The 24,033-nt window shown below is 37.7% G+C and overlaps 1 protein-coding gene and 1 pseudogene across 6 annotated transcripts in view; one reads left to right on the forward strand and one right to left on the reverse strand.

The window, feature by feature from the left end:
* The window catches only part of LOC122481647 (transmembrane protein 237), a 67,701-nt gene that overhangs the window by 6,931 nt on the left and 36,737 nt on the right, over positions 1-24,033 (reverse strand). For 3 of the 6 annotated variants that reach the window (XM_043577499.1, XM_043577498.1, XM_043577500.1), the window contains 9 exons: positions 22,083-22,176; positions 21,576-21,684; positions 20,491-20,625; positions 17,945-18,093; positions 13,127-13,158; positions 11,522-11,578; positions 10,427-10,567; positions 2,750-2,870; positions 1,854-2,011 (listed from right to left, as the gene is read on the reverse strand). In XM_043577499.1, the coding sequence (XP_043433434.1) occupies positions 1,854-2,011; positions 2,750-2,870; positions 10,427-10,567; positions 11,522-11,578; positions 13,127-13,158; positions 17,945-18,093; positions 20,491-20,625; positions 21,576-21,684; positions 22,083-22,176 (996 nt within the window). Of the gene's footprint in view, positions 1-1,357; positions 1,592-1,834; positions 2,012-2,749; positions 2,871-10,426; positions 10,568-11,521; positions 11,579-12,497; positions 12,509-13,126; positions 13,159-14,855; positions 15,599-15,632; positions 15,837-17,944; positions 18,094-20,490; positions 20,626-21,575; positions 21,685-22,082; positions 22,177-24,033 lie in introns of those variants that run through there. The other 3 variants (XM_043577501.1, XM_043577502.1, XM_043577503.1) reach the window with 3 other exon arrangements.
* Positions 19,594-19,693, forward strand: LOC122482313 (annotated as a pseudogene).

Genomic DNA, 24,033 nt, shown 5'->3' on the forward strand with positions numbered 1-24,033 from the left:
TATCCGTTCAAGTGTCAGCACCACAACACTGTGTGAGCAGAGCATTATCCTTTTAATGTTGACAAGGCTCCTTCTTGTAGATCTACCAATCCACAAACAGACCTTAGGAAGCAGGAAAGGTTCCATTTCATTATCTTTGCCAAATCTGGCTGTCAAGTATTTGGGAGGATGAAAGACAGAGGTGCAAGACCTAATTTTCCCTCAGAAAAGACAACTTCTGGGCAAGCAACTGGTGTCTTTTATGGTCAGTTATTCTAGGAGGGAAGTTTCTGTGCTAAGGGAAACAAGAATAAAAATGAGGATTCAGTGACATTGCTTAAAAACAGACTATAAAAAATAGATATTGCTTAAAAGTGAGGATTGAGCGATATTGCTTAAAAACCGAAGTAAATTAAAAACCAACATAGTATACTAGTAAAAATGCTTGACTAGAATAGTCATATAACCTCAGTTCAAGTCCCAGTTCTGCACTAACCTACTTCGAGACCCTGTCTAAGTCAGCCTCTCGGGATCACAAGTCTCTCACTGGCTAAGAACTCCAAGATGCCTCACATGGGATCTTATAGAATACAAATTCTAAAATAATTTACATAAAATCTAAATTATAAATTTTAATACCAATGTTTATTTTTCATTTGAGTTCTTTAAGCAGCATATTCATAGCATATTCATGGGATATGTGTGGTCATGATCATGCTTTCCATATGTTTTTCTTAAACACTGCAAATGGAGTTTTATAATCAATGTCAGAAAGAATATGGAGCTACAACACTGTATTTCTTATTTAATATGGTAATACCATCATGTATTTTCTCTCATTTATTTGTAATTATAAAAATCATATCATTATCTGCCCTACCACCAGCACCACCATCATTATTGAAAACTGGTAAAGTACAACAAAAAATGAAGAAATGGGTGAAAGTGGGTGGGAGATTTTCAAAGTTACCCACAATCCCATAACCCAGAAACAACCAACATTAATATTTTGGCATATTTCCTTCTAGTCTTTTGTCCTATACATTTTTCTACAGTTGAGCTCAAACTACATATGTGTGTGTATGTTTATTTTTCATTAAATCTTTCCATGAATTGGGGCGCCTGTGGCTCCGTCAGTTAAGCATCGGACTTCGGCTCAGGTCATGATCTCGTGGTTCACGAGTTTGTGTCCCACATTGGGCTCTGTGCTGACAGCTCAGAGTCTGGAGCCTGCTTCAGATTCTGTGTCTCCCTCTCTCTCTCTGCCCCTCCCCCACTCATGCTCTGTCTCTCTTTGTCTCTCTCTCACTCTCAAAAATAAAAACATTAAAAAAATTTTAAATCTTTCCATGAAATTAAAAATTCTCTGTAAACACTATTTTTAATGGTATGGAAGATTTTATTATACAGACACACCATAACTGACTGAAATCATGCCCCTTCCATTTTATATTTATATTGTTTGCATTTTCACTCTCAAGAATAACAGTATGATGGTTAGCTTTGTTTATAAATTTTTGTTCATATTTTTATTTCCTTAATTCAGATTTCCAGAAATATAATTCCTAGGCAAAAGGATATCCTTGTATCATTCCTAAAAAGCTCATATTTATTATTTTTTAAAAATTTTTTTTTCAACGTTTATTTATTTTTGGGACAGAGAGAGACAGAGCATGAACGGGGGAGGGGCAGAGAGAGAGGGAGACACAGAATCGGAAACAGGCTCCAGGCTCTGAGCCATCAGCCCAGAGCCCGTCGCGGGGCTCGAACTCCTGGACCGCGAGATCGTGACCTGGCTGAAGTCGGATGCTTAACCGACTGCGCCACCCAGGCGCCCCCAAAAAGCTCATATTTAAACACAAGGAAGTACTTACGGCTTTTTTCCACAAATACTTTGCCTACAGGCTGGCTAATGCCAGTGGGCACAGTGAATCTAGACTGTTGTTCTGGACTGCTTTGCTCATCAGTAATTATGTCTTCATCTTCTACTCCTAGTTCATTGGCATACTGTAATTCTGCTGGCTGGGTTTTCCTGTAATCAGGAAGAATGTAAGAAAAATGGATTATTACTGTATTTTTACAGACACACATAAGGAGGTACCTGTAAAAGAGCTCTAGACTTGGGAATCGAGAAATTTGGTTTTACTCAAATGGATTATTAACTGTTATGTGCAGCAAGTCATATATATTTATGTGGGCCTCAGTTTTCTCATCTGGAAAATGAAGTGACTGAACTAGATTTGAAAGGTTCTTTCCAAACTAAAAATGATAGGATTGTATACAAATATTGATCACTATTTATTGGGTAATTTCCAAAAACAAACAATAGTGTTATATAACTTCTTTAAAGTATCCCATTCTATTTTATCCAAGACTTAATTTCCTATGCTAAAATACACATTTTTTATTGCTGAAATAATCACAATTTGAATTCTATTAACATGAGAAAATATATCACAATAGCCCATTTTATTACTATTACCTTCAAATTTCAGTATGTTTAGTATCTAACTTTTTGCTATTCATATAATATCTTCTATTGATGTTCATCTTTTTTAGAGATAGCTCCTAAATTTTTAATTTAAGTATAGTATTTTACATTTGTAGTTGTTTACCCTTTTCAAATCTATCATTAGTTTGGTTTAACTGATATTTTTGTAATCTTAATTACTGTATTTAATATGACTTAATCCAAACCTACAACTTGAGAGCTCTGAATTAAGAAGCATAGTGTCCCTGAAGAATATTTAGAAGGACACATAATTCTTACTTTGTCTTCCTTCGAGGTTTCTGAATAACCACCTCCTCAGTTGGCTCCATATGAATACCATTTTCATTTCGTAATAAAGATGCATTGGATGCCTTCTTTTGGGTAAAGGAAGTCTCCAATTCTGAAAATAAAGTATATTAAATTTTCAAGTTACTACAACATAGAAAGAAAAGTAACGCATAAAACTTATGAGACAAGAAAACTTTAAAAATTCTAATTAGAGTAGAACAGATCAATGAAACCAAAAGCTGGTTCTTTGAAAGAATTAACAAAATTGATAAACCACTAGCCAGTTTGATCAAAAGGAAAAAGGAAAGGACCCAAATAAATAAAATCAAGAATGAAAGAGGAGAGATCACAACCAGCACAGCAGAAATAAAAACAATAATAAGAGAATATTATGAGCAATTATATACCAATAAAATGGGCAATCTAGAAGAAATGGAAAAATTCCTAAAAACATATACACTGCCATAACTGAAACAGGAAGAAATGGAAAATTTGACCAGACGCATAACCAGTAAGGAAATCGAATTAGTAATCAAAAATCTCCCAAAACACAAGAGTCCAGGGCCAGATGGCTTTCCAGGGGAATTCTACCAAACATTTAAGGAAGAGTTAACACCTACTCTCTTGAAGGCGTTCCAAAAAATAGAAATGGAAGGAAAACTTCCAAACTCTTTCTATGAAGCCAGCATTACCTTGATTCCAAAACCAGACAGAGACCCCACTAAAAAGGGGATGATCATGACCACCAATTTCCTTGATGAACATGGATGCAAAAATCCTCAACAATACATTAGCCAACCGGATCCAACAACATTAAAAAAATTATTCACCACAACCAAGTGGGATTTATACCTGGGATGCAGGGCTGGTTCAATATCCACAAAACAATTAACATGATTTATCACATCAATAAAAGAAAGGACAAGAACCATATGATCCTCTCAGTAGATGCAGAGAAAGCATTTGACAAAATACAGCATCCTTTCTTGATAAAAACCCTGAAGAAAGTAGGGATAGAAGGATCATACCTCAAGATCATAAAAGCCATATATGAAAGACCCAAACGCTAATATCATACTCAAGGGGGAAAAACTGAGAGCTTTCCCCCTAAGGTCAGGAACAAGACAGGGATGTCCACTCTCACCACTGTTATTCAACATAGTATTGCAAGTCTTAGCCTCTGCAATCAGACAACACAAAGAAATAAAAGGCATCCAAATCAGCCACGAGGAGGTCAAACTTTCACTCTTCACAGATGACATGACACTCTATATGGAAAACCCAGAAGATTCCACCAAAAAACTGCTAGAACTTATCCATGAAGTCAGCAAAGTAGCAGGATATAAAATCAATGCACAGAAATCGGTTGCATTCCTATACAACAACAATGAATCGACAGAAAGAAAAATCAAGGAATTGATCCCATTTACAGTTGCACAAAAAACCATAAAATACCTAGGAATAAATCTAGCCAAAGAGGTGAAAAATCTATATACTGAAAACTATAGAAAGCTTATGAAAGAAATTGAAGAAGACAAAGAAATGGAAAAAGATTCCATGCTCCGGCATAGGAAGAACAAATATTGTTAAAATGTTGATACTACGCAAAGCAATCTAAATATCCAATGCAATCCCTATCAAAATAACACCAGCATTCTTCCCAGAGCTAGAACAAATAATCCTAAAATTTGTATGGAAGCAGAAAAGACCCTGAATAGCCAAAGCAATCTTGAAAAAGAAAACCAAAGCAGGAGGCATCACAATCCCAGACTTCAAGCTATACTACAAAGCTGTAATCATAAAGACAGTATCGTACTGGCACAAGAACAGAATAGAGAACCCAGAAATGGACCCACAAACGTAGGCCAACTAATCTTTGTCAAAGCAGGAAAGACTATCCAATGGAATAAAGACAGTCTATTCAGCAAGTGGTGCTGGGAAAACTGGACAGCGACATGCAGAAGAATGAACCTCGACCACTTTCTTACACCATACACAAAAATAAACTCAAAATGGATGAAAGACCTCAATGTAAGACAGGAAGCCATCAAAATCCTTGAGGAGAAAGCAGGCAAAAACCTCTCTGATCTTGCTCGCAGCAACTTCTTACTCAACACGTCTCCGGAGGCAAGGGAAACAAAAGCAAAAATGAACTACTGGGACCTCAACAAAATAAAAAGTTTCTGCACTGCGAAGGAAACAATCAGCAAAACTAAAAGGCAACCGACAGAATGGGGGAAGATATTTGCAAATGACATATCAGATAAAGGGTTAGCTCCCAAAATCTATAAAGAACTTATCAAACTCAAGACCCAAAAAAACAAATAATCCAGTGAAGAAATGGGCAAAAGACATGAATAGACACTTCTCCAAAGAAGACATCCAGATGGCCAACAAACACATGAAAAAATGCTCAACATCACTCCTCATCAGGGAAATACAAATCAAAACCACAATGAGATACCACCTTACACCTGTCAGAATGGCTAACATGAACAACTCAGGCAACAACAGATGTTGGCAAGGATGCAGACAAAAAGGATCTCTTTTGCATTGTTGGTGGGAATGCAAGCTGGTGCAGCCACCCTGGAAAACAGTATGGAAGTTCCTCAAAAAACTAAAAATAGAACTACCCTACGAACCAGCAATTGCACTAGTAAGCATTTATCCAAAGGATACAGGTGTGCTGTTTCGAAGGGACACAGGAACCCCAATGTTCATAGCAGCACTACCAACAATAGCCAATGTATGGAAAGAGCCCAAATGTCCATCAATGGATGAATGGATAAAGAAGAAGTGGTATATATATCCAATGGATTATTACTCAGCAATCAAAAAGAATGAAATCTTGCTATTTGCAACCACATGGATGGAACTGGAGGGTATTACGCTAAGTATTAGTCGGTCAGAGAAAGACAAAAATCATATGACTTCACTCATATGAGGACTGTAAGAGACAAAACAGATGAACATAAGGAAAGGAAACAAAAATAATATAAAAACAGGGAGGGGGACAAAACAGATGAGACTCATAAATATGGAGAATAAACAGAGGGTTACTGGAGGTGTTGTGGGAGGGGGGATGGGCTAAATGGGTAAAGGGCACTAAGGAATCTACTGCTGAAATCATTGTTGCACTATATGCTAACTAATTTGGGTGTAAATTAAAAAAAATAAAATAAAATAATTCTAATTAGACCAAAATTTTTTCATCATTTTACTAATTTTTAATTTTTATAATGTTATACCTCTAAATGCTCACCAAAAAAACAGAAATTGTAATGCCAAAAATATGGGGAAAATTATGTAATCCAGTACCCAGAGTTTTGGGAGAGCCCCAAGATTACCTACAGATCACATATTCACCCAACGGACCCACAGGACTCAGAAGTCATTACACTCACCAGTCCTTACATTCATAGTTACAATGTATCACAGTGAAATGACATAAAGTAAAATCAGCAAAGGGCAAAGGCACATGGAGTAAAGTCCAGAGGAAACAGGTATAAGCTGTCAAGAGTCATCTATCAATGGAGTCCACACAGGATGCACTAATTCCTCCAGCAACAAGCTGTGACATGTATGACACTTTCTCTACCAGGAAAGTTCATTTAAACTCAGCACCCAAGGCTTTTAGTGGCACCTGATTACATAGGCACTCCCTGCCTAGCACATACCAAAATTCCAGATTCCCAGAAGGAAAGCAGGTGTTCAGCATAAATCATATTGTGTACACAAATGCATAGCAAACCACCCTTATAATTTAGGGAAAGTTTTATTTAAGTGTGGGGAACTGCTTATCATCCATGTTCCAGAGGTTGAAGAGGCAACCTTGCAAGTGGCCTTTCTTTTTCTTTTTTTAAATTATTCTCAAGCTAGTTGTATACAGTGTGGTCTTGGCTTCAGGGTGGATTCCAGTGATTCATCGCTTACATATAACACCCAGTGCTCATCCCAACAAGTGCCCTCCTTAATACCCATCACCCATTTTCCCCGTCCCCATTAACCCTTAATTTGTTCTCTGTATTTAAGAGTCTCTTATGGTTTCCTCCCTCTCTGTTTTTATCTTATTTTTCCTTCCCTTCCCATATGATCATCTGGTAAGTTTCTCAAATTTCACTTATGAGTGAAATCATACAATATCTCTTTCTCTGACTGACTTATTTCGCTTAGCATAATACACTCTAGTTCCAACTGTGTTGTTGCAAATGGCAAGATTTCTTTCTTTTTCATTGCTAAGTAGTATTCCATTGTATATATATACCACATCTCCTTTATCCATTCATCAGTTGATGAACACTTAGGCTCCATAGTTAATATCATCCTCAATTGGGAAAAATCGAGAGCTTTCCCCTGAGATCAGGAACATGAGAAGAATGTCCATTCTCACCACTGTTGTTCAACATAGTATTAGAAGTCCTAGCCTCAGCAATCAGACAATAAAACGAAATAAAAGGCATCCAAACTGGCAAAGAAGAAATCAACCTTTCACTCTTCACAAGTGACATTAAATTCGACATGGAGGGGCGCCTGGGTGGCGCAGTCGGTTAAGCGTCCGACTTCAGCCAGGTCACGATCTCGCGGTCCGTGAGTTCGAGCCCCGCGTCGGGCTCTGGGCTGATGGCTCAGAACCTGGAGCCTGTTTCCGATTCTGTGTCTCCCTCTCTCTCTGCCCCTCCCCCGTTCATGCTCTGTCTCTTTCTGTCCCAAAAATAAATAAACGTTGAAAAAAAAAATTAAAAAAAAAAAATTCGACATGGAAAACCCAAAAGACTTCACCAAAAAAACTGCTAGAGTTAATACAGGAATTGATCAAAGTTGCAGGATATAAAATCAATGCACAGAAATCAGTCGCATTTCTATACACCAATAATGAAACAACAGAAAGAGATATCAGGGAATCGATCCCATTTACAATTACATCAAAAACCATTAAATACCTAGGAGTAAATGTAACCAAAGAAGTAAAAGATCTATATGCTGAAAACTATAGAAAGCTTATGAAAGAAACTGAGGAAGATGCAAGTAGGCCTTTCTAACAAGAGCAGTTTCAGGCTTGCTATATTAACTCTTTCCTGAGCACAGGGTATTAAGTTTAAGTAAGTCAATGGAGTCTTCCCATCAGTTAGCTATTCTTCCAATGTGAAAATACTGGCAATGGCTTCCTGGAATACCCTCAAAGCCCCCAGAATTCTATTTTAATAAAACACTTTAGCCCAAACTGGAAATACCAAAGAAGTAAAGCATACCATAATCATCCAGATGAAACAAAATAAAAATCATACAAAATTAAGTACCCAGAAATTTAGAAAGCTGGACTTGCATAGATGAGTACATTCTGGAATGACAGTGACAGGTGCTTTTTGGCCCAGAACTTAGTTGGGTCCATAACTTTCTAAAAATGGTCAAGTCAGAGGCGCCTGGATGGCTCAGTCAGGTGAGCATCCAACTCTTGATTTCGACTCAAGTCATGATCACAACTTCATGGGATTGAGCATCCCGTTCAACTCCATCCTGAGCGTGAAGCCAGCTTAAGACTCTCTCTCTATCCCTCTACCCCTCTCCCCTGCTTGCACTCTCTCTCTCTCTAACTAAAAATAATAAATACATACATACATACATACATACATACATACATAAAATAAAAATGGTCATTTCTGTAAATACATTTTTCATAAATTGTAAAACTAGGTACTAGTATCCATCTTGATTTTCAAATTTGTACCCTAACTAAATTAACTATGGTGGTAGTTTTAATTCACCTATATTTACTGCCAGTAATGAAAGAAATCATAAAACTGTCTGATCGTCATTTCTGTCTCTTTTGCCTTCTTCTGCCTTCTCCCCTTCATAAATACTCACTGTCCCTGGGCACTGCAGCATCCTACTTCAACTTGCCTCTAAACTGTGCTCCATACTATGAACTCTTCTAGTTCCTACCCTCTCCTCCTGTAATTCTTCCATCCCATCAGGACCTACTATTTTCTAAGAGGATAAGTAATTGGTCAGGGTAGTTATTTTGTAATAAATTATTCATCAGGGGCCAATGTTAGTAGGAAAGAGCTAATCTCCCAATCCTCATTCCTTCCCTTTGTTTTACTCTAACAAAACCCATTATCTTTCTTCTAATTACTATAAAAGTCATAATGCTCAATATTTGAAAAATTAGTAAAAAATAAATGAAGAAAGACAATAAAAATCATCCCTAATTCCTTCTTCCAAAAAACCTACCTTTGCTATATCTTTCCATTGTTTTTACTACATAGATGCATGCATATACATGTGTTCTGGGTTGAACTGTGTCCCCCAACAAAAGATATGTTCAAGTCCTAACCCCCAGTACCTGTGAATGAGACTCTATTTGGAAATAGGGTCTTTGCAGTTATAATCAAGTTAAGATAAGATCATGCTGGATTAGGATGGGCCTGAAATCTAATGACTGAAATCCTTATACCAGAAAATATGGGAAAATGTGAAGACGGGTGTACAAAATGGAGTTATATTGCCACAAGCCAAAGAACATCAAGGATTGCCAATAACCACCATAAGCTAGAAGAGGCAAGGATGGATTCTTTCCTAGAGCCTTCAGAGGGAGGATGGCCCGCAGGCACCTTGTTTTGGACTTCTATCCTCCAGAACTGTTGGAGAATAAATTTCTGTTCGTTTAAGTTTCTCCATTTATAATAATTTGTTATGGCAGCCCTGGGAAATTAATACAACATATTTTACAAAAATAGGATCCTTTGATATATATTATTATATGTATGTATGTATATTAATATGTATGTATGTACTATTATATGTATGTATGTATATTAATATGTATGTATATTAATGTATATACTATTATATGTATTATATGTATGAGTACAATGACTCAACAGTATATTACTGATGGTTTTCCACGTCACTATTTCACCTTAACAATCCTTTTAATGGGGCCTGGTTTCTATTAAATGGATAAAATATGATTTATTTAGCTAGTATCACTTTGTTAGCTATGGTTATTACCAGTTTCTACTCCTATAAATAATGCTGAAGTTACCATCCTTTAATTATTGTGGCTAGTGTAGTTACTTCTATTTCTAGCAGTTCAGACAGGCTATACCAATTTACGCTCTTAGCAGCAGTATATGAGTGTGCCCCTTCCTCATCAATTTTTATACATATAGGTAATATATGTATATGTGTATATATGTTTTATCTAACACTTTTAAATTTTATAATCTGAAAAAAAGCATTGCCAATTTGATATTTGACAGTATTTTGTTTACCTTGTGAATAGCGCCTGGGACATAGCAAGACTCAATAAATGATAACTGTTCTTTCATTGCATTGTTCATAGATTCAGTATTAACTGAATCTATCCTTTCCCCACTCATCTTAAATGTCCATTTTATCACATACTAAATTCTTATACACACCAAAATCTGAACTTTGTTTTAATCCCGTATTTGTATTCCTTCCCTCATAATATACAGAAATATGAAAAAAGAGACTCTCTAAAGGGTTCTTGACCTAACCTATTAGAGTTACTCCAGTGGTAAAACTTTAAGAAAGAAAAAAGTAAAGGGATACGGGTGAGGAAAAATGGGAACAGAGAAATTTTAAATCATACCCCCAACATAACAACTAGTATCACAACCTAACCTTGGTCTCTTCACATACCAAGAGGTAGCCTCGTCTTCCTCTGCCTCCTTGGAACAGGAGCTTCTTTTGGTTGTTCTGTGGATTCTTTAGCTGGTGGCTCACTGCCCTCAGATGGCTTATGAACAGGAGCCTGAACAAGGCCTTCTGAAGAAGCGCTACCTGCAGACAAGTGGAATGGGAAAAAACAGGATAATTTAACCAAAGATCACTGAGTCTTAAAAAGATGAAAAAAAAATGGAACTAGAATAGTTCCTAAATGATGACTAACTGTCCTTTGTTACATCTTTGCCTATAAGAATTGGTCTTAACCCACACTTATATCACATTATAAATTATAATAAATTCAGTAGTTAATATATCAAATCAATACTCAAGGGTTTTTGTTTTTGTTTTTTATTATATCTCTACATACAGACATAGATATTTTCACATCTTAAGATTCGTAACAGGCAGCAAGTAGAGTGGAGGGACGAGTTAGAGCTGACTGAGGTTTTGAGCCCAAGTGACTGGGAGAATGGGGGATTCCATTAACAGAAATTTGTGAGAAGTAAAAAATTGATTTATGGTTGAAGGTAATGATGAATTCTGAACATGCTGAGTTTAAGTTACTGACAGAACATCCAGGAGTATTAGTGGATAACTAAGACAACAAGTTCACAAAACTTGCTTATTGTAGAACCTGTAACACATGGTTAATATGGCCTTGACTTCAGACTCTTGCTAATGAAGAGATTCTTTGACTGAAATTAGGGATCCCAGGACATTGTGTCTCTAAATCCAGTATCCTGTTCAAGGGTCTGAAATCAATCACAGCTTAAGACAATTTACGTTGTCTAGGGATAAAAGACCTCAAAGAGTCCAAGAATGCTGTGGAAGTAAGAGTTTAAGTAGTACAATCCTTTATTCCACGAATGCTTCTAGACACTCTTCAGGCTGCCCATTGCCTTGTTCCTCACTATCACCTTCCACTTCCTTAAACTGACTTTGATTCTATCCTCAACACAGCAGTGACTTGGGACTTCTGGGGCTTTGCCTCTACCTCATTGGTGATGTTTGTCATGCCTAAGGTCCTAGAAAGTCTTGTGACCCCACAAAAAAAGAACAACTTCTTACCTAGTGTGTTTTTTGTTCTGGGCTTCTTTTTCTTAGGACGACTAAGGGGAATATCACCTATAAAACACACACACAAAAAACAGAAAAGGCTGCCTAAATTTCAATGCAGAGAGCAGTCAAAAGGAACTTTTAGTAGGGAAGACCTTTCCCTCTCTTCCCTAGGTCCAACCAACTTCTACACATTAGGGGAAGGAGGCAAGAACTTGACAAAATCAAAGAAAGCTTATAGTATAATGCCAGTAGCTCACTGTTGGTCAGTAATATTAGAAAGAGCGACATTAAAAAAAGAAAGAAAGAAACAGTGACATTTCTAACACTAGAAAAGTGGGCTCACAAAATATTCATCTGATCACCCACATTTTCCAGCCCCCTTGCACCCAGGTGTGGCCAGTGAGAACTGATGTGCCAAAACATTAAAGAGCTAGTGAGTAACTCTCCAGCTTTCTCTTCCTTTGCTGAAGTATGTTAAGATGGCAGAGCCACAGAATGGAAGTAGCCTGAATCATGACGTCATAGCAAAGAGTGGTGAAAGGCAACTGGCCTGGATTGTTGCCACGGTGTACTTAGAAATATTAACCAGAAATATTAACCAGAAATAACCTTGTATGATATTAAGTTAGAGATTTTGAGGTTGGTATAGCATAGCCCAGTCTATCCTGATTAAATGAGACAAAAGACAATGTCATCCCTATTACAAAACTATAAACTAGCCAATGGTCATGTTGTGGGTGACTCCATCCTGGAATGAGTGCTTTCATATTTGTAAGGTAAAGTATCACTCATATAACTAGTGCTATAGATCAACCTTCATTTAAAAAATAGCAGTCATAAGGATATTTTGCTAAAAGGATAAAAGTATGTTGCAATATTATAAATTATACCATTCAGATTCAACTTTAAGAAAAACATTAAGGAATCAAATTAACTTTTGAACTCCCAGTTTTAAAAATTTTACATTAAGGATGAACTAACTCACCTTGAATAGCACTTTACATGACACCGACCAAATTTAATTAGGACAAAGACAAAAAAAAAAAAGAAACTATTAATTAGAAATCTATTATATTGTTAGACTGAAAACTGACTTAAGTCATTGTAAATTTAAAAATAAGCTTTCACAGAGCCAGCTAGTTTATAAACTAGCATATTTTTATAAGTAAAAAAGCCAATAAAACTGTTAACAAAATAACCCCAATAGTTTCTGAACTTACATATACATATTACCTACTGTCTATTAATAAAGTGGATTAAGCAGATTAAGAATTCTTATTTTGTCACTGATTAAAACCAGCTTAAACTGAAGAAACTATTCTAGCAACCCAAAGAGGATCAAAAGTCTTATAAACAAGACATTAAAACATTCAGAATGGATCCATTATCTTACCATGTTGACATTCAGGCTTTGAAACAGAACATTTAATTATAACTGTAATCCTAATGATTCAAGAATTGTTTACCTTCAAACTTTTAGGAAGCCTTTTTCTAAAATTTTCAAGAAGTTTTCTCTGAATTATTATAATTTTGCAATTGTACTAGTCAATTTTTTCACTTTATTCATTTTACATTTTTAAAACTCAATAAAAAATAAAACTAACTTATTTTTACCTTGGCACAGGTGGAAGGGCTCGTGGAGGACGCTATGGGGAGAAGAAGAAAACTGCTTGTAAGTAAAAGCCTCAGAACATCTTCATGTACTTCAAATCTTTTGATAACCCTGTTCATCAAATGAAACCCAAGAAGTACTACTGAGAATCAGATGGGCAATTCTAAATTTGTCTTAACAATTTCTAAATTTCATATAAAATTCCTTCCTTCCTACTACTCCTTTCTATCTACATGTCAGGCTGTGTCCTAAGGACTACAGCTACATTAATGAACAAAACAGAGAAATCCCTGCTTTTATGGAACTTTCTTTCTAGTAGTTAAGTATGAGAAGATTACACATATGCACATGCACACACATGCACACACACTCGCACACACACAAAAATGAGGGAGGATGTGGAGTGCTACTTTATTTTTTTTTTAATTTTTTTTTTCAACGTTTATTTATTTTTGGGACAGAGAGAGACAGAGCATGAACGGGGGAGGGGCAGAGAGAGAGGGAGACACAGAATTGGAAACAGGCTCCAAGCCATTAGCCCAGAGCCCGACGCGGGGCTCGAACTCACTGACCGCGAGATCGTGACCTGGCTGAAGTCGGACGCTTAACCGACTGCGCCACCCAGGCGCCCCTGGAGTGCTACTTTAGTTAGGGAAAGTCTCTCTGAGATATTTGAGCTAAGACCTGAATAAGAAAGGAGCCAAAGGGGAGCAAACACAAAGGCTTTTAAGAGAGATTACAGTGTTTCAGCTAAAAGAAGGCCAGTAAAGCTGCAGCACAATTACAAAGGATAGGCAGGGGCCAGATTAATTAATTGGGTCTTTTTTTTTTAAGTTTATTTTTTTGAGAGAGAGAGTGCACACCTGAGTGGGGTCAGGGCAGAGGGAGAGGGAGAGAGAGAATCCCAAGCAAGCTCCCCACTCTCAGTCCAGAACCAACAAGGGGCTTGATCCCACCAAGGGTAAGATCATGATCTGAGCCCAAGTCCAGGGTCTGAGGTTTAACAGACTGAGCCACCCAGGCACTACCATTAGGGTCTTGAAGACAAAAGGTGTCCAGATTTTGTTTTAATTAAACGAGAAGCCAGTGGAGGTTGTATGTCACAGAGTAACACACTTTTTTAAAGAAATCACTCTGAATACAGCATGAGGAATGCATTTTAGGGCAGAAAGAATTACACACACAAACACACACACACACACACACACCCGTTATAAATGCCACTTTACATGAATAAGAGAAAGTGTTTGCAGTTCAGAGATTAGAGATGAGAAGCATTCTGCGATCTTTCAAAATAAAATACTAACAGAAATACCTCAAAATCAATCTAATGTCCCAACTGTCTCATGCTCCTTGCAGAGGGCATGATTCAAAAGGGTTACATTTTAGACACTCTTAGTTTGTTCTGCGATCGTTCCATTTAGCAATCCATTCGTTCAAACGGTGTATTAATACAAATGCTACGAGATTAGGACAAAGCAGTCTGTCTTAATACTATCTGGTAGTTAAAATTACAACTGGAAAGAAACGATAGTCATAAGAAAGCGCTATTGTAAAGATGCTATGGATCGCGTTCTGTCCAAGGATTCAGTTCACACGTTCCACATTTCAAAAGTCCCGCAAAAATGACGTGTCACCCATCCACAAAGCCAACTTTAAGCCCCATAAAAGCAGGACAGCTCGACTGAACACAAAATCCTAATAGCTCAAACATAACTAAGGCTCGCTTACCACCTGCTTCTTTCCCATTCGGTCTAAAACCCTGCTTCCCCGCGGCGCTCAGCCTCCAGGTTCGAAGAGCTCACACCCCGCCCCCTGCTCTCTCCGGCCCGGGCAGGCTACGCGCAGGCGCCATGCGTCATTGGACTGCGCAGCACTGGCTGCTGTGGCGCTCAGCCCTTCTCTGCAAGGTGGGGGCGAGGATAAGCTCGGGGAGCTGATTGGGCCTTTGCAATCTAGCCTTGCAGAAAAGGGGACGTCGGAGTGGGGGTTGACGTGCCAAGGAAAAGAGACTCCAGCGGGCATAGGACAGCAATCACGGTTCCACCCATGGTTTCCCAAGTGGTTGCAGTGATTTGTTCCTGGGAGGTGGGAAAAGACCATGATAAAGTCTCCGCTAGGAAACTGCGATCTCTTTCCTGGGCAGGTAAATGCCCTCCGGGAGGAATCCGCATGAGAGACCTCGCTGGCAGCCCGGGAACACGCAGGGGGCGGGAAGGCAGCGAAGAGAGACGTTGTCATAGCAACATCGGGCGCTCAGGCCACCAGAAACTTCACGCCCTGCTTCTCCCCTGGCTCCAGGAGTTCGGGTCCTGGCGTCGGGAAGAACTTCTATTGCCCGCTCCAGTCTAATCCTGTGAGCACCAAATGGGTGGACGCGCACACATCACTGGCAGTGCTCTCCCTTTGCGATCCCCAGCCCTAGGCATGGCCCCGCCTCAGGGCCAGCTGAAGCGTTAGGACAGCACCCTCCACCGCTGCCACTTCCGTGGCCGAAGAGCCGCTCACCGGTTCGGCCTCCAGGCGGAGCCCCGAGTCCTCCCTCATTGCGCTCTCCCAGCCGGGGTCTCTCAACGCAACGGCCGGCGGCCCGAGCCTGGCTCCCGCGACCGTGCCTCCCGGGCCTGCGTCAGGCCGGGGCTTTGCGGTGTCGGGTTAGGCCGCAGCTCTGGGGGCCAGGTCTCTGCCCGCCGTCGCTGTGTCAAGCCCCGCCCACCAAGGCGTCAGAGTTAGGGAGGGGCGCTGTTAGCCCTGTAGTGAGCCTGGTGGAATCACTTTTGTCAAGCAGTGAAGAAATGAATCAAGTAGGCAGTCAAGGGCTGTGAGCAGAGAATAGACACCGCTAAACCCAAAACACTCTGTTGGTACCGAGAACTGATAATCGGCAATGCCAAGATTGCCTAGAAGAGCCAGGCACTGATCATCCCTAGAACCAGAAGTCTGGAAGGACTAAAGTTACAGAGAGGGAAGGAGGCAAAGCATAAGAGACTCTTAAAAATTGAGAATAAACTGAGGGTTGATGGGGGGGTGAGAGGGAGGGAAAAGTGGGTGATGGGCATTGAGGAGGGCACCTGTTGGGATGAGCACTGGGTGTTGTATGGAAACAAATTTGACAATAAATTTTATATTTAAAAAAAAGAGAAAAAAACATTTTACCTTACATGGACAAATATGAATAAATATCAATTGAAATATTAAAAAAAAAGAGACTGATCTCTGAACATAATAGAAACCACTCCACTGCTTGAACATAACGTGCAGGTAGCAACCAGAGCTGACCCGGACGGGACTGAGTTTTCATCTGAAGGAGGCACTCATTGACTGACTTGGCGTTTGATTCTTTAACTTCTTACCCTTGTATCTTGTTTATTGTGACTTTATCTTGTGTCACATATGTGAAGTCAAGTTAAACAGGTAGTGAAATGTCATTCAGGTTGGAATCCTGCATCTGTTAAAATTGTGTAAATCCTGCTTTATGAGTGAATAAAGCTGACATTATGGAAAGACACAACTCGTGTACCACCTTTACAAGATGCTGGAGACACCCACGCCCCCACACCACACACACACACACACACACACACACACACACACACACAAAAGCCCAGTGTTTCAGGGTGGGTATGTATTGATACAGACTAGTATCAGATTTTTTTCCAGGTGTGTGGGTGTGGGTGTGTGTGTGTCTGTGTGTCTGTCTGTCTCTGTTGATACAGGCAATTCTCAAATTTTTGCCAGTTGCTTATCTTCCATCTCTGTAAATCAAGTTTAGGAACACTTTTTCTCAAAAAAACAGAAGATCAAATCCGAGATAACCTAAGTATCATTAAAAATGACTTCTCTTTGGTCGGGGTTTCTTGGGGGGTTAATTTTTTTCTTTGGTTGTTTTTTTTCCCCCTTTGGTAGTTGTTTTTTTAAGATAATCACTAAAAGTAAAAAAGAACTACAAATACCTTGAAGTATGCACTTGGTTTCTTTTATAGTTAAGAAAGAGATTGGAGGAATAGAGGGATGGTGTGGGTGTGGGGAATGTTAGAGAATGATGCAGAAGATAAACAGATACAGGGCCAATAAGAGTGACTGCAAGTCTCAAGATCTAGGGAAAAAGAAAAATAAGACTTCGTGGAATAGCATCCTCACCTTGTGGTTTTCTCAGATACGAGTCTCTAGGACTAAAGTCAATTGCCCTTTCCTAGTTTAGGCATAATATGGATGTTGGCTTTTAAGCAAATTGATGATTGTTACAGCTCTGAACAGAAGAATAATTTTTTCCTTGTAGATTGATTTATAAATGATGAGGGCAGTGTCTCTTCTGTAAGTTTTCACATTAGATGTGAAATGTGTACATTAACCCTTCTTTCTTGCTAAGTCAAGTAAAAGCCATTTTCATAAAATAGAAGTTTCATGAGGCAAAATCCAGTTTCTGAAATTAAATACTACTTATTTTATTTAGGGAAGCTCTTTTATCTGAATTGTACAAAAACCGCATGAAATCTATGAAAGGTTCTCATACTCACTGGCTTAACATTGTTCGTACTCCTACCATTGCTGCATATGAGGTAAAGGAAAACATTTTTTCCTGAAAGCCAAGGAGGTAATTCTACATACATACAATGCAAAATTTTTTTCAAACCGGACTAATTAATAAACTGCACCACTTTTAAAGTTGTCCACATTATAATGGAGCAAATCCTGCTGTTTTAGATTGCAGCTGTTATTCCAGAGCTCTGTAACAGATGAGTATTGTTAAAACCCCAGCATTAAGCAGGAAGCCTCATTAAGACTCAGTGTCAGAGGAAACCCATGTTGCTGGTACCCACTGAGGCTCCTCCTGAGCCTTCTGAACTGCAGACAATAATTGGGCACAGGCATCTTGCAAGTTGTCATTCACAATCACATGATCAAAAAACTGGCCAAACTGTGTCTCCATCTTTTGGGCTAAATCCTCCATCTCTTGTAGATCTTCATCCTTTAGGAGAAATGAAAAAATATGGATATCACAGACTTAATAAGATAAATGTAAATAATACACAGTTTGTTTTGATGTTATATTCAGTTGTGAAACTATTTATAAAAACACTTAGGTCAAATAAACGTCCTCTATTCTAAACCACAAAACTTATGTTTCTGTCTTTACTCTTACTAAATGTTTCTCTGGTCAAGACTTTGCAAAACTAAGTTAACAGTTGGTAGCCAGAACAACCCCCTCAACTTCTTATTTGGACTTATATTATTCTATTATCTAAACACTTGAAGCTTTCAAACCATATATAACAAAGAAGAAGAAGAAGAAGAAGAAGAAGAAGAAGAAGAAGAAGAAGAAGAAGAAGGCGGCAGAGGAGGAGGAGCAGGAGGAGGAGGAAAGGGAAAGAAAGAAAATGAAATTTACCAGTTAAATATAAGTAAAACTTACACAAATTTCAAATGAAATTTTAGAAGGTAAAATACAGTTTCTAAAACTAAATACTGATAAGAATGATATCATTCTGCCACTTTCAACATGAAGATGGTGACCTGGTTCTATTGAATTAGACATACCCTAATTGTCCTTTGCCTCATGATGCCATGACTTAATTCACTTTTGATATCGATTTTCTCTATTGTGAAATGTTCATTTAGTGAGAGTCATTTGGCCTTCCTCGGAACTAATGCATTAACTTCACTGCTGTTATTTTCTTATTTGTCCATAACAATTAAAACAGTACAGCTGTTTGACAGTGCAATCATAAAAAACAAATAGGGGGGAGCTTGGGTGGCACAATCTGGTAAGCATCTGACTCTTGGTTTTTTAGCTCAGGTCATGATCTTACAGTTTGTGAGCTTGGGTCCCAGGTCAGGCTCTGCGCTGACATCGCAGAACCTGCTTCATATTCTCTCTCACCCCCTCTCTCTTTGCCCCTCTCCTGCTCACACTCTCTCTCTCTGTCTCTCAAAGTAAATAAATAAACTTAAAAAATAAAGTAAAAAGTAAACACAAATACAAATGCAGGCACTGCAATGTTGTGGCAGTACTCCTTTACAAGATGACAATACTCATGATCCAGAAACAATTTTGTTGATTTGTTTAGCTTGCCATAAAAATGAGAACACAATTTTAAATGCCTATGAGATTCAGAGAATTTATCCATGGACTCCACTGTCTGAAACGCAAACTGAAGAATCAGATTCTCATACAGTAGTCACTTAAAAAAATATGAAGACAGAAATAATAACAAAGGATTATACAAATATACCTGTTTTTCACTTCAGAAGCACATATATTAAATTTGTTTTTTTTTTAGTTTTTTTAACATTTATTCATTTTTGAGACAGAGAGAGACAGAGCATGAATGGGGGAAGGTCAGAGAGAGAGGGAGACACAGAATCTGAAACAGGCTCCAGGCTCTGAGCTGTCAGCACAGAGCCCGACACAGGGCTAGAACTCACAGACCGCGAGATCCTGACCTGAGCCGAAGTCGGACGCCCAACCGACTGAGCCACCCAGGCACCCCTTAAATTTGAAAGAATACAGATTAACATGGCCCCTATGCAAGGGAGACATGCAAACTTATGACGTATTCTTTATGTTTAATTTCAGTTTTATAAGATGAAAAAGTTCTAGAGATCTCTTGCACAGTGTGAATATATTTAACACTACTAAACTGTACAGTTACAAATGGTTAGGATGTTAAGTTTTATGTTATGTGTTTTTTACCATATACACAAAAAAATAAGTGGATGTAATATATTAATCTAGGTGATGGTTATCTGGGTATATGCACATGTAAAAATTCATTAAGCTGTTATACATAAGATTTATACACCTTGCTGAATGTATATGATGACTTAAAATAGTTAAGGTAGATTTAATGAAAAAAATAAACTGGAAAGAAACTAGTTATTTCAGGAAGAGTTCACTGATAAATCCCACCTGTCTTGGCCCCTCTATTATTTCCATCATCATTAATACATAATATTTGCATTTAGAAATATATTTTACATAGATAACTCATATTACATATAAGATATATTCACTACAACATTTTAAAAGTAACTTCTCAAACTCTTTCATAAGATAAATAATAAAATATAAACATCAGGCTTGTGGACACCCAGTTTCCACGTGGCTTTGCAAACTGTGGCTTGAGGTCATTTTTTTTTTTAACTTAAGCCAGACTAGAAAAAAAATAATAGTATCATAGCATTTATTAAACATTATTTTAATATCTACAAATGATATCCAGTAAAAAGGACAAACCATAGGGCATTTCATTATTCATTAGAAACAAAAATCACATTCCTTAACACCGGAATGTTGTGAAAATAATACAGTGATTATTTTTTTACTAGAAAAAAAATACATCCGTCAATTTTCTCTGTATCTTACCTTGAACTTCATGTCCACAAAGTAGTCTGTAATGATCTTGGCATTTTTCCGAGATTGCTTCATACAACTCATGTTAGATGGCTTTATAAATATGACATAGGGCTTTAGTTCATGGGTTCGAGCTATTTGAATACCCTACGCAAAAAAAATAGGTTCATATTTAAAAACAGAAATCTTAATCTCCTAGAGTCAACATGAATGTTCTCAAAATTTCTAAGACCAGAAATTAGCAATTATTTTCAGCCAATTTATTTTTATTTATTCTCCTTTGCCCTCAAGTCCTCAACTTTAAAAAATAAAAATTTTAATAATTAAGAGATGGGGTTCTAGAATTAAAATTAAGTTTAAATTGTGGCTCTTACTCTCACTAGTCATGACACCCTTATGAAATCTGAGAATAGGATCCTATAAATAATCTCATGGGAAAGAGGCAAAGACAAACTCTGCAGGTGGATCAGTTCTGTTTCACCCTCACTTCCCCTTCCTCTTGGCTATTATCTTATATTGGATACTACTGACATCTTCACACTGACCACCAGCCTTCACCCAAGTAAGAACAATTGTCTTATCCCCTGATTCTCTTTAGTACACGTGGTATATTTAAAATGACTACAAAAAAAATCCCACAAAATACAAGGATCAAAAAATGGAGCCTACACATTGTGTGTTCTTTATCCTAACTTGCTCACTCCTGCCTCACTCCACATATAGTCTCATAGAGGTAGCTACAGATATGACAACATGGGAACCTCACCTCCTTGTGTAAAACAACATCTTATTCTCTCCACAAATTTCCTTAATGCCTTTGTGATCAAAGTCAAAACAGGATTCTAACTTTTCTTTATAGCCACCAGCTCAGTTCTCTTTTTATATCTGAGAAGCAAGACTCATTCCCTAACTAAAGACAAGATACTGGCAACTGTTCCTTTACATAAGATCCTCGTCCTTAGATATGGTAAATGGTCTTATCCCTAAAAGGCTAAAAGAATAAAATGTCTCAGCTACGATCTACAGCAATATGCACAAAATGCAAGACATTCATTCATTACTTTGGGGAGATGGGAAATATTCTACCATAGACCTACCTGAGGCTCTAAGTCCATGACACAGATCTTTCCTTCATCAAGGACTGCTTGAACAGCATCCACGCTGGTGCCATACAGGTGGCCTTTGTATTCACCATACTCGAGCATCCTGCAAGGGTGCCAAAAGGAAAACAAGAACTCTTTCTACAAGTAAAATACTATTATAGTAACATGAAGATAAACTCCAACGAGATAGAACATAAATATGTGGACTTCGGTAGCACAAGAAGAATTATCAATAGGAGAAAATCAATAGGAGAAGAAAAATATTAGGAGATCTAGGACTCAACTATTTCTCCAAAGTCTCTAAGACTGGCAACTCAGTTCTGCTCCCTCTCCCAACCCAATAAGTTAGTGTAGTAGTTGATCAATTTGCATTTCCTTGCTTAACTCTTCAGAAACAAAAGGAATTGCCCCAGAAGCTTTGGATAATGCATAAAAATGGGGCATGTATTTTGAAGGTAAAATAACCAAAGGTGAGAATCAGATTCTGAATGTATAGCCTACCTGTGACCATACATGAGGCTTTCAAATGTTTCCTTTGACACGTAATGATACTCACGTCCATCCATTTCATAACTCTTTTTGGAACGAGTAGTATCTATCAAAAAACGGAATTTAAAAAAATGTTTTCAAATCTTTGAAATGTTTTGGTTTATTACCAATATACATTTGGATAAATATTTCTAATCAAAGTAAATAAATGAATACATAAACAGGTAAATAAAATGCTAGAACCAAAAAGACGGAGCCTAAATTGGTGATAAGAAAATAGAAGTTCTCATCAAAATCAGTTCATCTATAAATCTTTATTAAGTAATCACAGTGTGAACACGAATGTATTAGGTATTGAGCTAGGATGGGGAGACCCTAAGGGATAGCTGCTCGTACTAAAAAACAGGCATGAGTGAATTATATGTGAGCCCTAAGATGCCTAAAGGCCCCCAGGTAGCATATCTTATGTTTAGATAATGCATTTCCCAAGATCTCATTTCATTGCTCACACTGCTAGCTTGATGAAATGCTATTTCATCACCATAGTTTACTGATAACTAACTGAAGATTTTAGAGAGTAACTTGCTCATGTACACAAGACTAATGAAAAGCAAAGTTGAAAACAAGAACCTACGTGTTCTGACTCCTCCTAGACTAATATTTTCTGCTACACCAGATTGTCTCTGAATTGAAAGGAGAAAGCCCATGACAGTCTGTCTGCAGTCTTACCCAAATGCATTGATAGCCAAGGGAGATGGTGATTAGTTTTAGGGAACTGCAGAAGGGAAAGACTGGTGGAGTCTGGATTCAGTCCCATTTTTTTATTATAGATTCCTCAAGTTAAATAGTACTTGGTATAGAACACAGGAGCTCATTGAATAATTGAAAGTGATTCATTTTCTGTTCATCTATTTATTCAACGAACATGTACTGAGTGCCTCTGTTCTAGATATATTAGTTTCCTAGAACACACAGATGAATGAACCACAGTTCCAACTCTGTGTCCTATATATACCGTAAAGCTTCTAGTCCCTTAATCTGCATTGCCACAAATTCTCCCTGTTCATAAAAAAAAAAAATGGCATATTTGCATTTGTACTTGACAAAGTTTAAGAATGAAATAGACGAACACTTGATAATATCAACACATGAAAATGACAAAGCAGGAACTTGACATAGAACCTAAATGATAAAAGGAGTTATGGACATTCAAGAGGTTTAAAAAACAAATGTCATCTGAGAGTCATCTTTTTTTTTCTTTATTCAAGGCTCTCTGCAGATACTTAGAATTCCTACAGTTATGCCACCTCTCCTATAGCTTTGTACTGAAAAAAAAAATTCTGGTAAAACACTATACTCTCGGGTTATAATAAATTATGTAAATATAAACCTAAGATTACTAATTCTCCGTGGCTTCTATTGGACTATATTTTATATGGTAGGTTAAAATCTGTGAACTAATGCATAACTAGATGTATTCATTTTAAGATTAAAACTATTCACTCAATTTAGAAAGCAAAATATGGGCAACATTTTCTCATTTGAATGATGACTAGCTATACTGCTTACAATTATTCTATGTTCTATGGGCATTTTATTTTTATCCAGATTATTTAAAAATGGTGATTTCTTCTGTGGTTTTGTTTTAATTCAAGTTAGTTAACATACAGTATAGTCTTGGCTTCAGGAGTAGGACTCAGTGATTTATCTCTTACATATGACACCCAGTGCTCATCCCAAAAAAGTGCCCTCCTTAATGCCCATCACCCATTTAACCCACACCCTCCACCCACCTCCCCTACAGCAACCCCTGGTTTATTCTCGGTATTTAAGAGTCTCTTATGGTTTGCCCCCCTCTCTGTTTTTATCTTATTTTTTCTTCCCTTCCCCCTACGTTCATCTGTTTTGTTTCTTAAATTCCACATATGAGTGGAATGAGGGCTCTTTCCCCAATTTGGCTATT

This window comes from Prionailurus bengalensis, chromosome C1 (assembly GCF_016509475.1).
Source record: "Prionailurus bengalensis isolate Pbe53 chromosome C1, Fcat_Pben_1.1_paternal_pri, whole genome shotgun sequence".
Lineage (NCBI taxonomy): Eukaryota > Metazoa > Chordata > Mammalia > Carnivora > Felidae > Prionailurus > Prionailurus bengalensis.